This window comes from Carlito syrichta, unplaced genomic scaffold (genome assembly GCF_000164805.1).
Source record: "Carlito syrichta isolate Samal-C Ts95f unplaced genomic scaffold, Tarsius_syrichta-2.0.1 Scaffold47750, whole genome shotgun sequence".
NCBI classification, from domain to species: domain Eukaryota; kingdom Metazoa; phylum Chordata; class Mammalia; order Primates; family Tarsiidae; genus Carlito; species Carlito syrichta.
The window spans coordinates 105295-118326 of NW_006991846.1; the positions used below are offsets into that span (position 1 = coordinate 105295).

Below are 13032 nucleotides of genomic sequence, written 5' to 3' on the forward strand. Positions count from 1 at the left end.
CACTCCCCCACCTCACTTTCCCCGCCTTCCTTGCAGAGGCCATGGAGGACGAGGAGAGGCAGAAGAAGCTGGAGGCCGGCAAAGCGAAGGTAGGAGAGACCGAGGCCTCTGGGCCTGCGGAGAGGCGGGGGCTGGGACGGGAGGCGGGGGCTTGGGGAAAGGGCTCGCGGCGGTCTCTGCCTGCCTAGGGCGGGGTCCACAGGGCTGAGTCTTGCCTCGCCCCCCTGTCGCCTTTACCTGTGCTCTAGCTAGCGGATAACGCTTCCGTGAGGGCTGCATGGTGTGCCCCTTCCTGTGAATGCCCAATCAAATCCTGCTGTCTGACTGTAGCCTGGGATTTAATTGCTTCTGAATCTCCAGCCTTTCCTCTTCTCAGGGAGTCTCCTGGGCGGTGCGAGCATTGTGTTTTCCAGAGTGGAGATTTAGGGCTTTTCTTTATTCGGTGGGGGTTTGTGCGCGGGTCGTCAGCATCGTCAGCATGTCTTCTTAGGTGGCACGCTGGCACTCCTGGGTGAGTGTGATTGGCCTGTGACAGCTGCCTCAGCGGTGGCTGGAGTGTGCCACAAGTGCCAGCTGGGAACTCAGCTTCAGGGGAGTTTTTAGAAGCGGATCTTTGTATGTCGTGCTTGGAGGTCTTTGTCATGGCAGGCGCTTTCGTGTCGTGTGGAATGTTAATGCTGTCTATGAATGGAACTTCTGGGGACCGAAAGCTTCCAAATTCCGACCAACACCTATGAAATTCCTGCTTTAAATAATTTATTTGTTGCATATCTCCCTGGTGAGTCCTGATTTTGTGTGTGTATACGCATAAAAAAGCCTGCAAACAATAGAACATTATACTCAGGTGTCATTCATTGAGCTTCATTAAAAATTTGACAAATACAAAATATAAGTTGAATAGCATATTTCTTTATTTTTTTTGCGTGTATACTTGAGGTTTTATTTTAGACCAGGTTGCAATTGCATGTTGTGTGGCAATTGTAACCAGACAATATAGATTTCTCTTCAATAAAACCAGGGGCTGTAATTAAATCTCTGTTTTTCAAACATGGATCCTTGGACCACTTATAATCGTAGTCACCACAGTTGCTTATAGAATTGCAAAATTTTGGGCCCCAGCCTAGGTCTACTGGTCTACTGGGGCCCCAGCCTAGGTCTACTGAATTTTTAGAGGTAGAACTCAAGAATCTACATTTTCAATAATCAGCTCAGGGGATTCTGATGCACATTGAAGTCTGAAAATGCCTAAATCAGGTAGTTAGTAATATCCCTTTCTTTTTCTTTCTTTCTTTCTTCTTTTTTTTTTTTTTGAGTCGGAGTCTCTTTCTTTCACCCAGGCTGGAGTGTAATGGTACAATCATGGCTACTGTAGTCTTGACGTGCTGGGCTCAGGTGATCCTTCCTCTTTAGCCTTCCAAGGAGCTAGGAACTACAAGCATGCGCCACCATGCACAGCTAATTTTTTGATTTATTGTAGACATGAGGTCTTGTATTCTTGCCCAGGCTGGTCTTGAACTCCTGGACTCAGGCAGTCCTCTCGTCTTGGCCTCCCAAAGTGCCAGGATTACAGACGTGAGCCACCGTGCCCGGCTACTAATACTCCTTTCATCCTGCACATTTCCTCATTCAGTGATTTTTTTCGCCCATTCTGGAGAACCTAGAGCCTCTTTCTAAGAAAGAATTTGGCCCTGCATCTTACCCTTCATGAGGAGGCCTAAGCTGACTAAAGGTTGACTTGCAGTAGAGTGAAGGGATCTCCCCAGGATGTAAAGCTTTCAGTTTTAAAACCAGGTAGACTGAAATGAATTGGTCATCCTACAAAGACCCAGTCTAGTGGTTATTTATTCCATTGCAGGGACCTATCAGTTCACACATTGTGTGCCAGCCCCACGTTCAAGAGTAGCTGAGACTTATTTTTACCTGGCACTCTATTTGGCAAAAGGTCAAGTAGCCTTTGTGGCCCCCCTGGTGTGAGGATCAGCTCAGAAACCATGTTGCCCACTCTGCAGTCCATTTGTTCCCAGCAGCGATGGGGAAGGGGGGCCTGCAGTCCCAGGGGAGTTGCCAGGGAGGGCTTTCGTCAGCCACTCCCAGTGAATAGCAAATTTCTTGTAAAAATTACCTATTAGGCTGGCCTCAAAGGCCCCCTTCCTCCCTAAAATGAAGTTATATTTTGTAGAGTATATTTTAACTGTCTTTGTAGAGGTAGTTGTTAGCAATCATACTTGGACAGCAATTAAATTATAATGCAGTGGCTTTTCCCCTCTTCCTTTTTCCCTCTCCCCCGTATAAACAAAGGAAGCCAGGTTAATGATTTATCATCAATGAAGGACATACTGCAGAGATTCAGTGGTAGCTGCTCAACACTTTTGTTAAATGAATATGCATATAAACTGCTTCATGTTTCTAAAATATAGTTGGCTTTTCCATATGCATTCTTTTTTTTTTGAGTTGGAGTCTCACTGTGTCGCCCAGACTGGAGTGCAGTGGCCGCTCCCGGCCACCGCAGCCTCAACCTCCTGGGCTCTGGCGATCCTTCCGCCTCAGCCTTCCGAGTAGCTGGAATTACAGGCGTGCGCTACCATGCCCAGCTAATTTTTTTATTTATTGTAGAGATGAGGTCTCACCAAGTTGCCCAGGCGGGTCTCAAACCCGCGGGCTCAGGCAATCCACTCACCTCAGCCTCCCAAAGGCACAGAAGGTCAAGGATTAAATGCTTGTATGTAGCCAGGTAGACTTATACGTTAGAATCTGTGAATGGAGGGAAAAGGAAATCTGGGCATCTTCAGAAACCCAAAGTTGGTTACAGTTGCAACCACAGGGGTGAGCAAGCTCTGTGCATCCAAAGAAGTGCAGGTAAAGTGCATGCCCCTTTCCAAAAGCATTGAAGATCTGACTTAGTTGTCTGTGACCTTAGGATTTATACTGCCTGCCCCCATATCTTTCCTAACATATGTGAAGCAGTCCTACAAAACAGTTTATTTTGGACAGACACATTTCTTAATAGAGGATTTATTTAAATTACCTGCTGTGAGAAGATTTGGCAAAATAGAATTCTAGTTTATGTGTGTGTGTTTCTTTGTCTTTCAAAATTCTGCCTATGTGGTAAAAATTTTTTTAAGATTTTGTTATAGAAGATTATCTTCTTCTAGAGTTGAGCCCAGTTTTTCTAGTAAGATTTGTAAGGCAAGGAATGTTTGCTGCAGCATTAGGTATACATTATAAAGACACCAAAATAACCTTTTAGAAATTTTTTTTTGTTATAGATTCAGGGGAATACACATGTGGGTTTGTTACACATGTGTACTGTGTGATGATGAGGTTTGGGCTTCTTGTGAACTCTTCACCAAAATAGTAAACATGGTATCCCATAGATAGGTTTCACCCCTTCTCCTTTTGGAGTCCCTTGTGTCTATTGTTTCTATCTTTATGTTCACGCGTGCCCATTGTTTAACTCCCATGTATGAGTGAGAATATGTGAGAACATTTATTTATTTATTTATTTTGGAGTCGGAGTCTCACTCTGTCGCCCAGACTGGAGTGCAGTGGCTACTCCTGGCCACTGCAGCCTTGACCTGCTGGGCTCCGGCAATCCTTCTGCCTCAGCCTTCCAAGTAGCTGGAATTACAGGCACGGGCTACCATGCCTGGTTGATTTTTTGATTTATTGTAGAGATGAGGTTTCGCCAAGTTGCCCAGGCGGGTCTTGAACCCTCAGGCTCAGGCAGTTCACTCACCTCAGCCTCCCAAAGTGTGGGATTACAGGCTGAGCCGAGCCTGGCTCATTTATTTTTTTGAGTTGAAGTTCCACTCTGTTGTCCAGACTGGAATACAGTGGCATGCTTATGGCCACTGCAGCTTCGACCTGTTGAACTCAGGCAATCCTTCCGCCTCAGCCTTCCAAGTAGTTGGAATCACAGGCACACACCACCACACCCAGATAATTTTTTGATTTATTGTAGAGATGCGGTCTTGCCATGTTGCCCAGGCTGATCTTGAACTCGTGGGCTCAGGCAATCCTCTTGCCTCTGCCTCCCAAAGTGCTGGGATTACAGGCATGAGCCACCTTGCCTAGCTGATATTTGATTTTCTGTTTGAGTTATTTCCCTTAGGATTGGTTGCTGCAAGGGACATGATTTTATTCTTTTTTATGGCTGCATAATATTCCATGGTGTGTATACCACATTTTCTTGATCTAATCACCATGGACATGTAGGTTGATTTCATGACTTTACAATTGCGGATAGTGCTGAGATAAACATGTGAGTTCAAGTGTCTTTTTGATAAAGCAATTTCTTTTCCTTTAGGTCGATTCCCAGTAGTGGCATTGCTGGGTCAAACAATAATTCTATTTTTAGTTCTTTGAGAAATCTCCATACTGTTTTTCATAGAGGTAGAACTAATTTACATTCTTACTAACAGTGCATAAGGTCTTCCATTTCTCCAACCTTACCAACATCTGTTATTTTTTGACTTTACAATAATAGCCATTCTAACTGGCATGAGGTGTTATCTCATCATGGTTTTGATTTGCATTTCTCTGATGATTAGTGATATTGAGCACTTTTTCAAATGTTGGCCACACATGTCTTCTTTTGAGAAGTTCTTTTTTTTTCCTTGCTGATTTGTTTAATTACTTACAGATTCTGGATATTTGTTAGATGTATAGTTTGCAAATATTTTTTCCCATTCTGTAAGTTGTGTGTTTACTTTGTTTATTGTTTCTTCTGCCATGCAGGAGCTCTTTAGCTTAATTAACTCCCATTTGCCTATTCATGGATTTCTTTCATTTGCTTTTAAGGTCCTAGTCATAAATTTTTTGCCTACGCCAATGTGCAGAAGAGTTTTTCCTAGGTTTTCTTCTAGGAATTTTATAGTTGTAGGCTTTACACTTAAGTCTTTAATTCATCATGACTTATTTTTTATATATGGTGTGAGGCAGGGATCCAGTTTTATTTTGGATATGGCTAGCCAGTTTTCCCAGCACCATTTATTGAAGAAGGTGTCCTTTCCCCATTGTTTATTTTTGTTGTGCTGAAGATCAGTTGGTTGCAGGTATGTGTCTTTATTTCTGGATTTTCTATTCTGTTCTATTGATCATTGTGTCTGTTTCCGTACTAGTACCATGCTGTTTTGGTTACTGAGACCTTGTAGTAGGGTTTAAAGTTGGGTAAGGTTATGCCTCTGACTTTGTTCAGAAATAACCTTTAAAGACAACATGAAGAGAATCATAGGGTAGATTAAAGTGATGGAGTATTATTCAGCCAATAGGATTATGAAGACTGATAGGAACATGGAAAATAGAGTGAAAACAGAATAATCAAAAATAGCATATACATTATTTCACTTGTATAGATTTTTTTGTGTGACTTTTAAATCAGAACTAAAAAGCTCTTGATTATAAATGTAGTTCTTTAGCAAACCTATATTGAACTCTTGTTTTATATCAAGAGCTGGAAATACAGAAGTGGTGACAGTCTCTGCTCTGAGTTGCTCACAATTTAGTGGGAGAGATAGATACTGGGTGATATATATAAAGAGAGAGGAGGTACACAGGACTTGAGGGAATTTTCTTCACATTTTGTTCAAGTGTTTTAAATGCTGCTACCTCATTTTATAGAATGCAAGGAAGACTTGTAATGTTGATATTAATGTACAGTAACAATGCCTATCAAATTGTATGTGCTCAATAAATATTTCCCTAATAAATGGGAAGAATGATTAATGAGTCGTTAATTGGTGCTACTGTGCTTGCGTGGCCAACTGTTTTATGAGTGCACGCAGTTGGTCATAGAGGCACCTGTTGGGTTTTTGGCTTGAGCATTCCAATCTGTTTCCACCATGGGAAAAAAAATAACTTAGTGTTCAGTAATGAAAAGACATGTCATTTTTATATGTGAACACAATGGACCTGTTCAGCTTTTTCATCAGTATAAGATGTTTTTGTTGTCATATTGATGTCCCTTTTACTTTTTGAGGTAGTCATTACCGAAACATAACTTAGGATACTTAATACCCTTCTAGGTACATTGCATAAAGCTTTGTTTGATTTTTCACATGAATTTAACACTATCTGAAAGTGTTAAATATTCAGACTACTCAAAAATGTTGCATTGTTTAGGGAGTAGTTTTGCCTAGATTATTTATTTAATTCTATTGATTCTTTTGTACTATGTAAAGTTCCTGTATCCCCTTTGTTCATGAACAGTGTAGTGTTTGCTTTCAGTTGCCGTCAGTTATGATTCTTGTTGTGGCTTACTGTTCATTGAGATTTTTGTGTAGTCTGAAAGTTTCTCTGTAAGTCTTGAGATTCCCCTCCCCCTTTTAAGATATTATGTTTTAAAGCCTCAAAAGTTTTTATTTAGAATGTTCAGACCTACACTAAATTTTCCTATGCAAAATTCAATCTATAAAGATTGGAATTTATAACCTATGTTGATTAAATAGATTCTCAGATTTATAGACCTCTGAAAAACTAATAGGGTATAAAACCTAGGATCTCCTATTTCTTGATACTGAACACACTACAAAATTCTTTGTCACTTACTAAGGATTATTCATTGTGGGCTCTGTGATTAGGTTGTATTTATTCCTCAGGGTCTCACTTTTATTCACATTGGTATTGCCTTATTGTTTCCCCAGGGAAGATAGTAACAAGAATCAATTATAAGTAAAATATTAGTTCTTTATATGTATCAAGAATTCAGTTTAATGTGTGAAGGAAATGAGGGGAGTTGCGATGGGTAAGGGCGGTGATCTCAGTTAATTCCTATGGCATTTATATTCTATTGACTGTATGCATATGTTGGCTTCTTCAGAGTCAAATATATTAGAAGGTGTTCTAAAGGGTGAGATATTAGAAAATGTGTAAAAATTGCATTAACAATTATGTACTGGGAGTTTATATATGAAATAATGGGTTTTGACTGAAAGGTATAGAAACCCTATTTTCTGTTCATAGACAAAAAATATTGGAAATATTTTTGGTGTGAAATTTTTTATGTTTGCCAAACTAATATTTAATTTGTGTAAATTCCTTCATAATGAAAATACATATCTGAGCATTTCTCATGACTTCCTTTTGATAGAACTTTCACTTTTCCACTTCAAACATGTAATTTTTATAATGAAATTTGAGAAAAAAAGATAGTTTGAAGTGTTTTAATTGATAAGAATATGTATTTTTTAATCAATTCAATGGATGAAGTAAGATAAGCAATTTTAATGTCTCAGGATTTTAATCTTATGACAGAAGAGTCTATCTGTACTTCCTTTTCCCTAGGATTTAGACTTAAATTATTTTTGTAGTCTAAGTTTTGCATTTATATCTCATGTGCCCTCATATTTTCTAGGCTCAGTAACTTGTACCTAGATTCAGAAAGCATCTTGGTTGAAAAAAACCTTTGAATTATTCTGTGATTATTTTCCTTTATTTTGTATACTCATACTTAGTCTTTTTCTTTCCAAACTAACACTGCAACCCAATAAAATCAGGCCCACATCACCTCACCATCTCTCTGGTTTCCTTGCCTTTATTCATGTTCTCTAGTTGGTTCCACACATTGTTACTGGATTAATCTTAAAATGTCCCTTTTATTTTGTTAACCCTCTGCTCAGTTCTTTTCAGTCTTTCAAATCGAATTCTAGATTTATTCATTCATTTAGTATTTATCTGAGCCTCTGCTGTACACAAGTCAGTGGGAGTTGAGAGACAAAGACATAGACCTGCTCCTAATCCTTTCTTTTTTTTTTTTTTTTTTTTTTTGAGTAGGAGTCTTACTCTGTCGCCCAGACTGGAGAACAATGGCCACTCCCGGCCACCGCAGCCTCGACCTGCTGGGCTCCGGTGATCCTTCCGCCTCAGCTTTCCGAGTAGCCAGAATTATAGGCATGCGCTACCATGCCCGGCTGATTTTTTGATTTATTGTAGAGATGAGGTCTCGCTGCCCAGACGGGTCTCGAACCCGCGGGCTCAGGCAATCCACTCACCTCAGCCTCCCAAAGGCGCGGGATTACAGGCTGAGCCACCGAGCCCGGCCCTAATCCTTTCACATTCAGATAGAGTAGAAAGTCAACCACAATATAGTAAGTTACATGTTCAGAGTGAAGTACAGGGAGCCATTTATTTACCTGTTTGGTAAATACAATTGAGCATTTATTACTTGCTCAGTACTCTGCTAGACTGTAGGATATGAAAGATGTGAATTCTTGCCAAGCATAAGCTTTATCTAGTTTGTAGGCTGACACATAAACAGATAATTATAAGTATAGGGTCATTAATATAACTCTGGGTCTATGAAAACCACAGAGGAGGGATATCTGATTCCATCTTGACAGTTAGGGAAGGCTACCTTAGATGGACAAAGACTGAATGAAGTCTTAAAGGATGGGAGAGAGCTAGCCAAGTAAGAAGGGAGTGAAGAATGAGAAGCTTTCAGGAGAATGAGACAAGAGGAATAGGGCATAGAGGTGTGGAATAGTTTGACTTGTTTGGGGGAAGGTATGGAATAACTTTGTTTGGTATTATTGGAGTATAAAGCTACAAGCAAAATGTGACAAGAGATGAGGTTAGAATAGTGGGCAAGGACTCTCTCTTCAAGATTTTTTAATCTTCTACTAAGGAGATTGAGTTTTATCCTTTAGGTTCTGGGGATCTGTAGATGAATTTTTAGGTTGTGGAGTAATATGGTTATGTAGATTTACATTTTAAATAGGTCAGTTTAGCAGATGTGTGAAGGATAGGTTAAAGAGGACTCAATCATTTAGCAGGCTGTTAAAGCAGTACAAAGTGAGAAACAATGAGGTAGGAACAGAAGTGGGGATAAAAAATATTTAGAAGCTAAAATCAGGAGAACTTGGTGATTGATTGGATCTGAAAAGTAAAGGAGAGTGGGCGTGGAGAGAAGGTTGGTGTTACCACTAAGGTAGAAAAATAACAGGAAGAGGGACAGTTTCAGTTGTTGACCTTAGGCAAGATTGTGAAGTCAGTTTTGAACATATTGTATGAGAAGTTCCTTGTGAGACATCTAAATGGAATTTTTCAAATATTTTGTTGTGAAAGGCAGTATAATTGTGGAGATTATGAAGTTGGACTAGACTAGACCAACTACAGCTATGCCATTTATTAGCTTTATGACTTTAGGGTGGTACTTTAACCTATCTGTGCCTTTGTTTCTTATCAGGAATGTAAGAGCAGTAATACCTACCTTGGACTTGGGGTTGTTGTCACTAATAAGTATAAAGTACTTTGAACATTGTCAGTCTATAAAAAGTTTTCAAGAAGCCTTAGCATTATCATCATTAATGTCTTGCTGGAGCATAGAGACTTCAGCTACGTAGCAGAAAATTAGATTGGAAAAATAGGTTGGAATCATATAATGAGGAGCCATACATGTTATTTAAAGTAGTGTAATTTTTATCCTAAAAGTAGTGAAAAGTCATTAAAGAATATGTATGTATTTTATTTATTTGTTTGTTTTTAAGTAAGAGTCTGAGAGGCTTACTCTGTCACTCAGGTTGGAGTGCAGTGGCATCTCAGCTCATAGCAGCCTCGACCTCCTAGGCTTAGGCAATCCTTCTGCCTTAGCCTCCTGAGTAACTGGGACTACAGGTGCATGCCACCATGCCCGTTTAATATTTTTGATTTTTTTTTGTGGAGACAAAGTCTTGCTACGTTGCCCAGGCTAGTCTTGAATTCTAGGGCTTAAGTGATTTTGCCTTGGCCGCCCAAAGTGCTGTGATAACAGGTGTGAGCTACCACTCCCAGCCAGTGTTTGTCATGTTTAATCTCTGAACAGTTTATTTCTTTCCAAAGAATATATCCCATATTCAGGTAAGTATGCTGGTACCAGGTGGCAGTTATTTGTTGTTATACATATGAAGCATCATTGTTTTTTTTACAATACAAGAGTGACTTGTTTAAAATAACTAAATTTAAGCGATCTAATTCTTGTAGGGCTCTTTTGCTCCAAAAAACCAGAACCAATCTGACATTAGTTAAGTGAAGGAGAGAAAAGAGAGTGTTATTGTAAAGATGCAGAGATTTCAAAGAAAGTTTAAAGAAGTATAGTTGGGTCTCATGGAAACTGAAAAGCAATTAGAAACGATGCCATTCTCTCCATCAGTTCTTCTCGCACTTTCACAATATCTTATACTTCTCTTTTTGTAGGTCCTTTTGCTACACATCAGTTTGTACATTACAAAAAATTAAAGAGTGCGTCCCCAGTTCTGTGCTATCCAATGGATTTAGTGTTTCTCACTAAATGCACTATAAAAAGAAAAAAGAAGGGGGAAAGAAAAATCATATAAATAGTAGAAGCAAATCTATATAGTAAGCATCTAGCCAAGAGTTTCCAAATTTTACTGCATATAAGAATCACCTGGGAATCTTACATTTTTTTGATATCTTAGGTCACACCTCATGCCAAAAGCAGAAAATCTGGGGTTTGGAAGACAGGCCACTTTTTAAAAGATCCTCAGTGAGCAGTAAATCTTAGGACCCATTGACATAGTCACTTTGCGTGATCCTACAACACTGAGTGAATATACATCATGATTTCTTAGCCGGCTACTGAAGAATTAGGAATAATTACATGCCAGGGAGAAAAAATGGCTATATTGGATACAGAGTGTTTCAGTCTGCAACATGTTGAGTAGGTTAATCATAGAAACTGTTCTTTACAGGTGATTTTAGGGCTGTCTATAGGTTTATATGATTTTTGCATCATGTATTGATTTTAGAATCCTTTATATGAAATATATCTCCTCATGTTGTTATATATTGTTGTTATTATTATCATGTTGTTATTATTATTTTTATTATTTTGAGTTGAGGTCTCTGTTGGCCAGGCTAGAGTGCAGTGGTGTGATCCCAGCTTACCATAACCTTGACCTGGGCTCAGGTGATCCTTCATCTTAGCCTCCCAAGTAGTTGGGACTACACGTGTGTGCCACCACGCTTGACTAATTTTTACTTTTTATAGGGATGAGATCTCACTTTGTTGTCCATGCTTGTCTAGAACCCCTGGCCTCAAGTAGTTCTCCTGCCTTGGCCTCCCAGAGTGCTGGGATTATAGGCCTGAGCCACTGCAACATGCTCCTCATGTTATCTTACTGGACAGCTTTCCTATTTTCTTGTTCCCTGATTCCACGAGAAGGATCTAATTGGCTCACCTTTCTTTTCTTATCAAACAAGGGTGGGTAGAGAGTCAGGGATCTCATGGATTGTAGGAGCTATGAGCACTGGCAAGTGAAATGCTCTGCCTACTTTGAAAATACTTAAATGTTTCATCTACAAAATATATAAATGTATATATAAGATAAAGATTAATTATAAAAAGAACACCTCTGTACCTGTCATCCGGCTGAAGGGGCATACACATACACTTTTGAAACCTTTCCCCATCTAATCCCACCCTTTCACCACCTGTGGTACCTATGGTTTTGAATTCATTTATCTTACCTTGTTTTTCTATACCACATATGTATATGTATACATAAACAATATATTATCTTTCCTGTGCTTGAATGTAATGTTATCATATGATGTCTTTCAATGATTTGTTCATGTCATGTAAACTGAGCGTGTTCACTGCTGCATAGTATTTCATTATAAGAATTTACCTCAGAATTCATTCTTGCATTAATATTTGGGTTGTTTCCAGTTTATACTGTTATAAATACCACCACTGTATTAATTTTTTTCATGTTTTCTGATGCACAGCAAATGCCAAGGGCTTAGAGATGTGCAGAAATTGTGATTCCAAGGTTCCTCAGTTCCTTTGTTCAGGAATGGGGTAAAACGTGGGAGTGAAGCCAAAAACCAATTGATATTTGTGTTTTTTATATGCCTGGTTTCCTTACATAAATGATCTCTGGCAGATGTCCATGGAGCTGTTGGTAGATGCTGTATACCTGATGTTCATCAACAAAGGATCATTAGACTGACCAGATGTAGCAGTTCTTTTATTTTTTTTTTAGTTGATGTTTCCGGAAAAAAATATATGTGTGTCGGGGGATAAACTGTAACCTAGGTTTATAAGTGAGCAAACCTCAAATGATAAACTAGCACTCATTTTATGCTGCCCAGAGTGTATGTCTATTTGTTACAGATATACCTTGCTTTAGGGCTTCTCTTTTATATGGACTATTGTTTATATTTAATAGAATTAAACTTACTAATATACAGAAACTAGTAAAGGTTAGAGGCAAAGTGTCATTCTTCACACGTCCTTATTAGCAGTAACTGGGATGACAGTAACTGGGATGACAGAAATGAAGCAGTTAGATGGCATCTTAATAGCATCGTCTATCTTTGGAGATAAGATTTCTGGTGTTATATCCTTTTAAAAATAGTGATATTAGCATGACAATTTTACTAGTGAATATTCTTTAGAGATCTGTTAGTGAGGGAAACAGGGAACATCTTTCAAAGAAAAAAAATCACCTATAGTCTTATAACCCCTCAAATAATTATTTTACCAGCTCATTGTTATTCTTTGTTTCTGTGCATACCTACAGTTTTAAACTTTGAATCATACTCTGTTGTTCTTTTTAACACAGATGTACATTAACAGCATTTTCCCTTATTAAAATTTTTTTAAAGCATTTTTTACAGCTACCTAATATTACATTGCATGTGTGCAGTAGTGTAACAATGTACCTGATGCATCATCTTAGTAGGTTTTTTCTTTTTTGAAAGAAACTATGCAGGTATTTTGAAGTACTGAGGAATAATGCCTAAGGTTGTTACTCAGTGATGCCTCTTTTCTGTAAAAAATAATTATTTTTTAACTAAACAAATATGTATGTATGTATGTATGTATGTATGTATGTATGTATTTATTTGAGTTGGAGTCTCACTCTGTCGCCCAGATTGGAGTGCAGTGGCCGCTCCCAACCACTGCAGCCTCGACCTGCTGGGCTCTGGCGATCCTTCTGCCTCAGCCTTCCAAGTAGCAGGAACTACAGGTGCACGCTACCACGCCCGGCAGATATTTTGATTTATTGTAGAGATGAGGTCTCGCTGCCCAGG

General features: G+C 39.0%; 1 protein-coding gene across 3 annotated transcripts in view; it reads left to right on the top strand.

Annotated features, from left to right (window-relative positions):
- Positions 1-6: 6 nt before the first annotated feature.
- The window catches only part of AKAP9 (A-kinase anchoring protein 9), a 164415-nt gene continuing 151389 nt past the window's right edge, over positions 7-13032 (top strand). For 2 of the 3 annotated variants that reach the window (XM_008048614.1, XM_008048619.1), the window contains exon 1: positions 7-89. In XM_008048614.1, the coding sequence (XP_008046805.1) occupies positions 42-89 (48 nt within the window). In that variant the 5' untranslated portion in view covers positions 7-41. The remainder of the gene's footprint in view (positions 90-13032) is intronic. The other variant, XM_008048626.1, reaches the window with a different exon arrangement.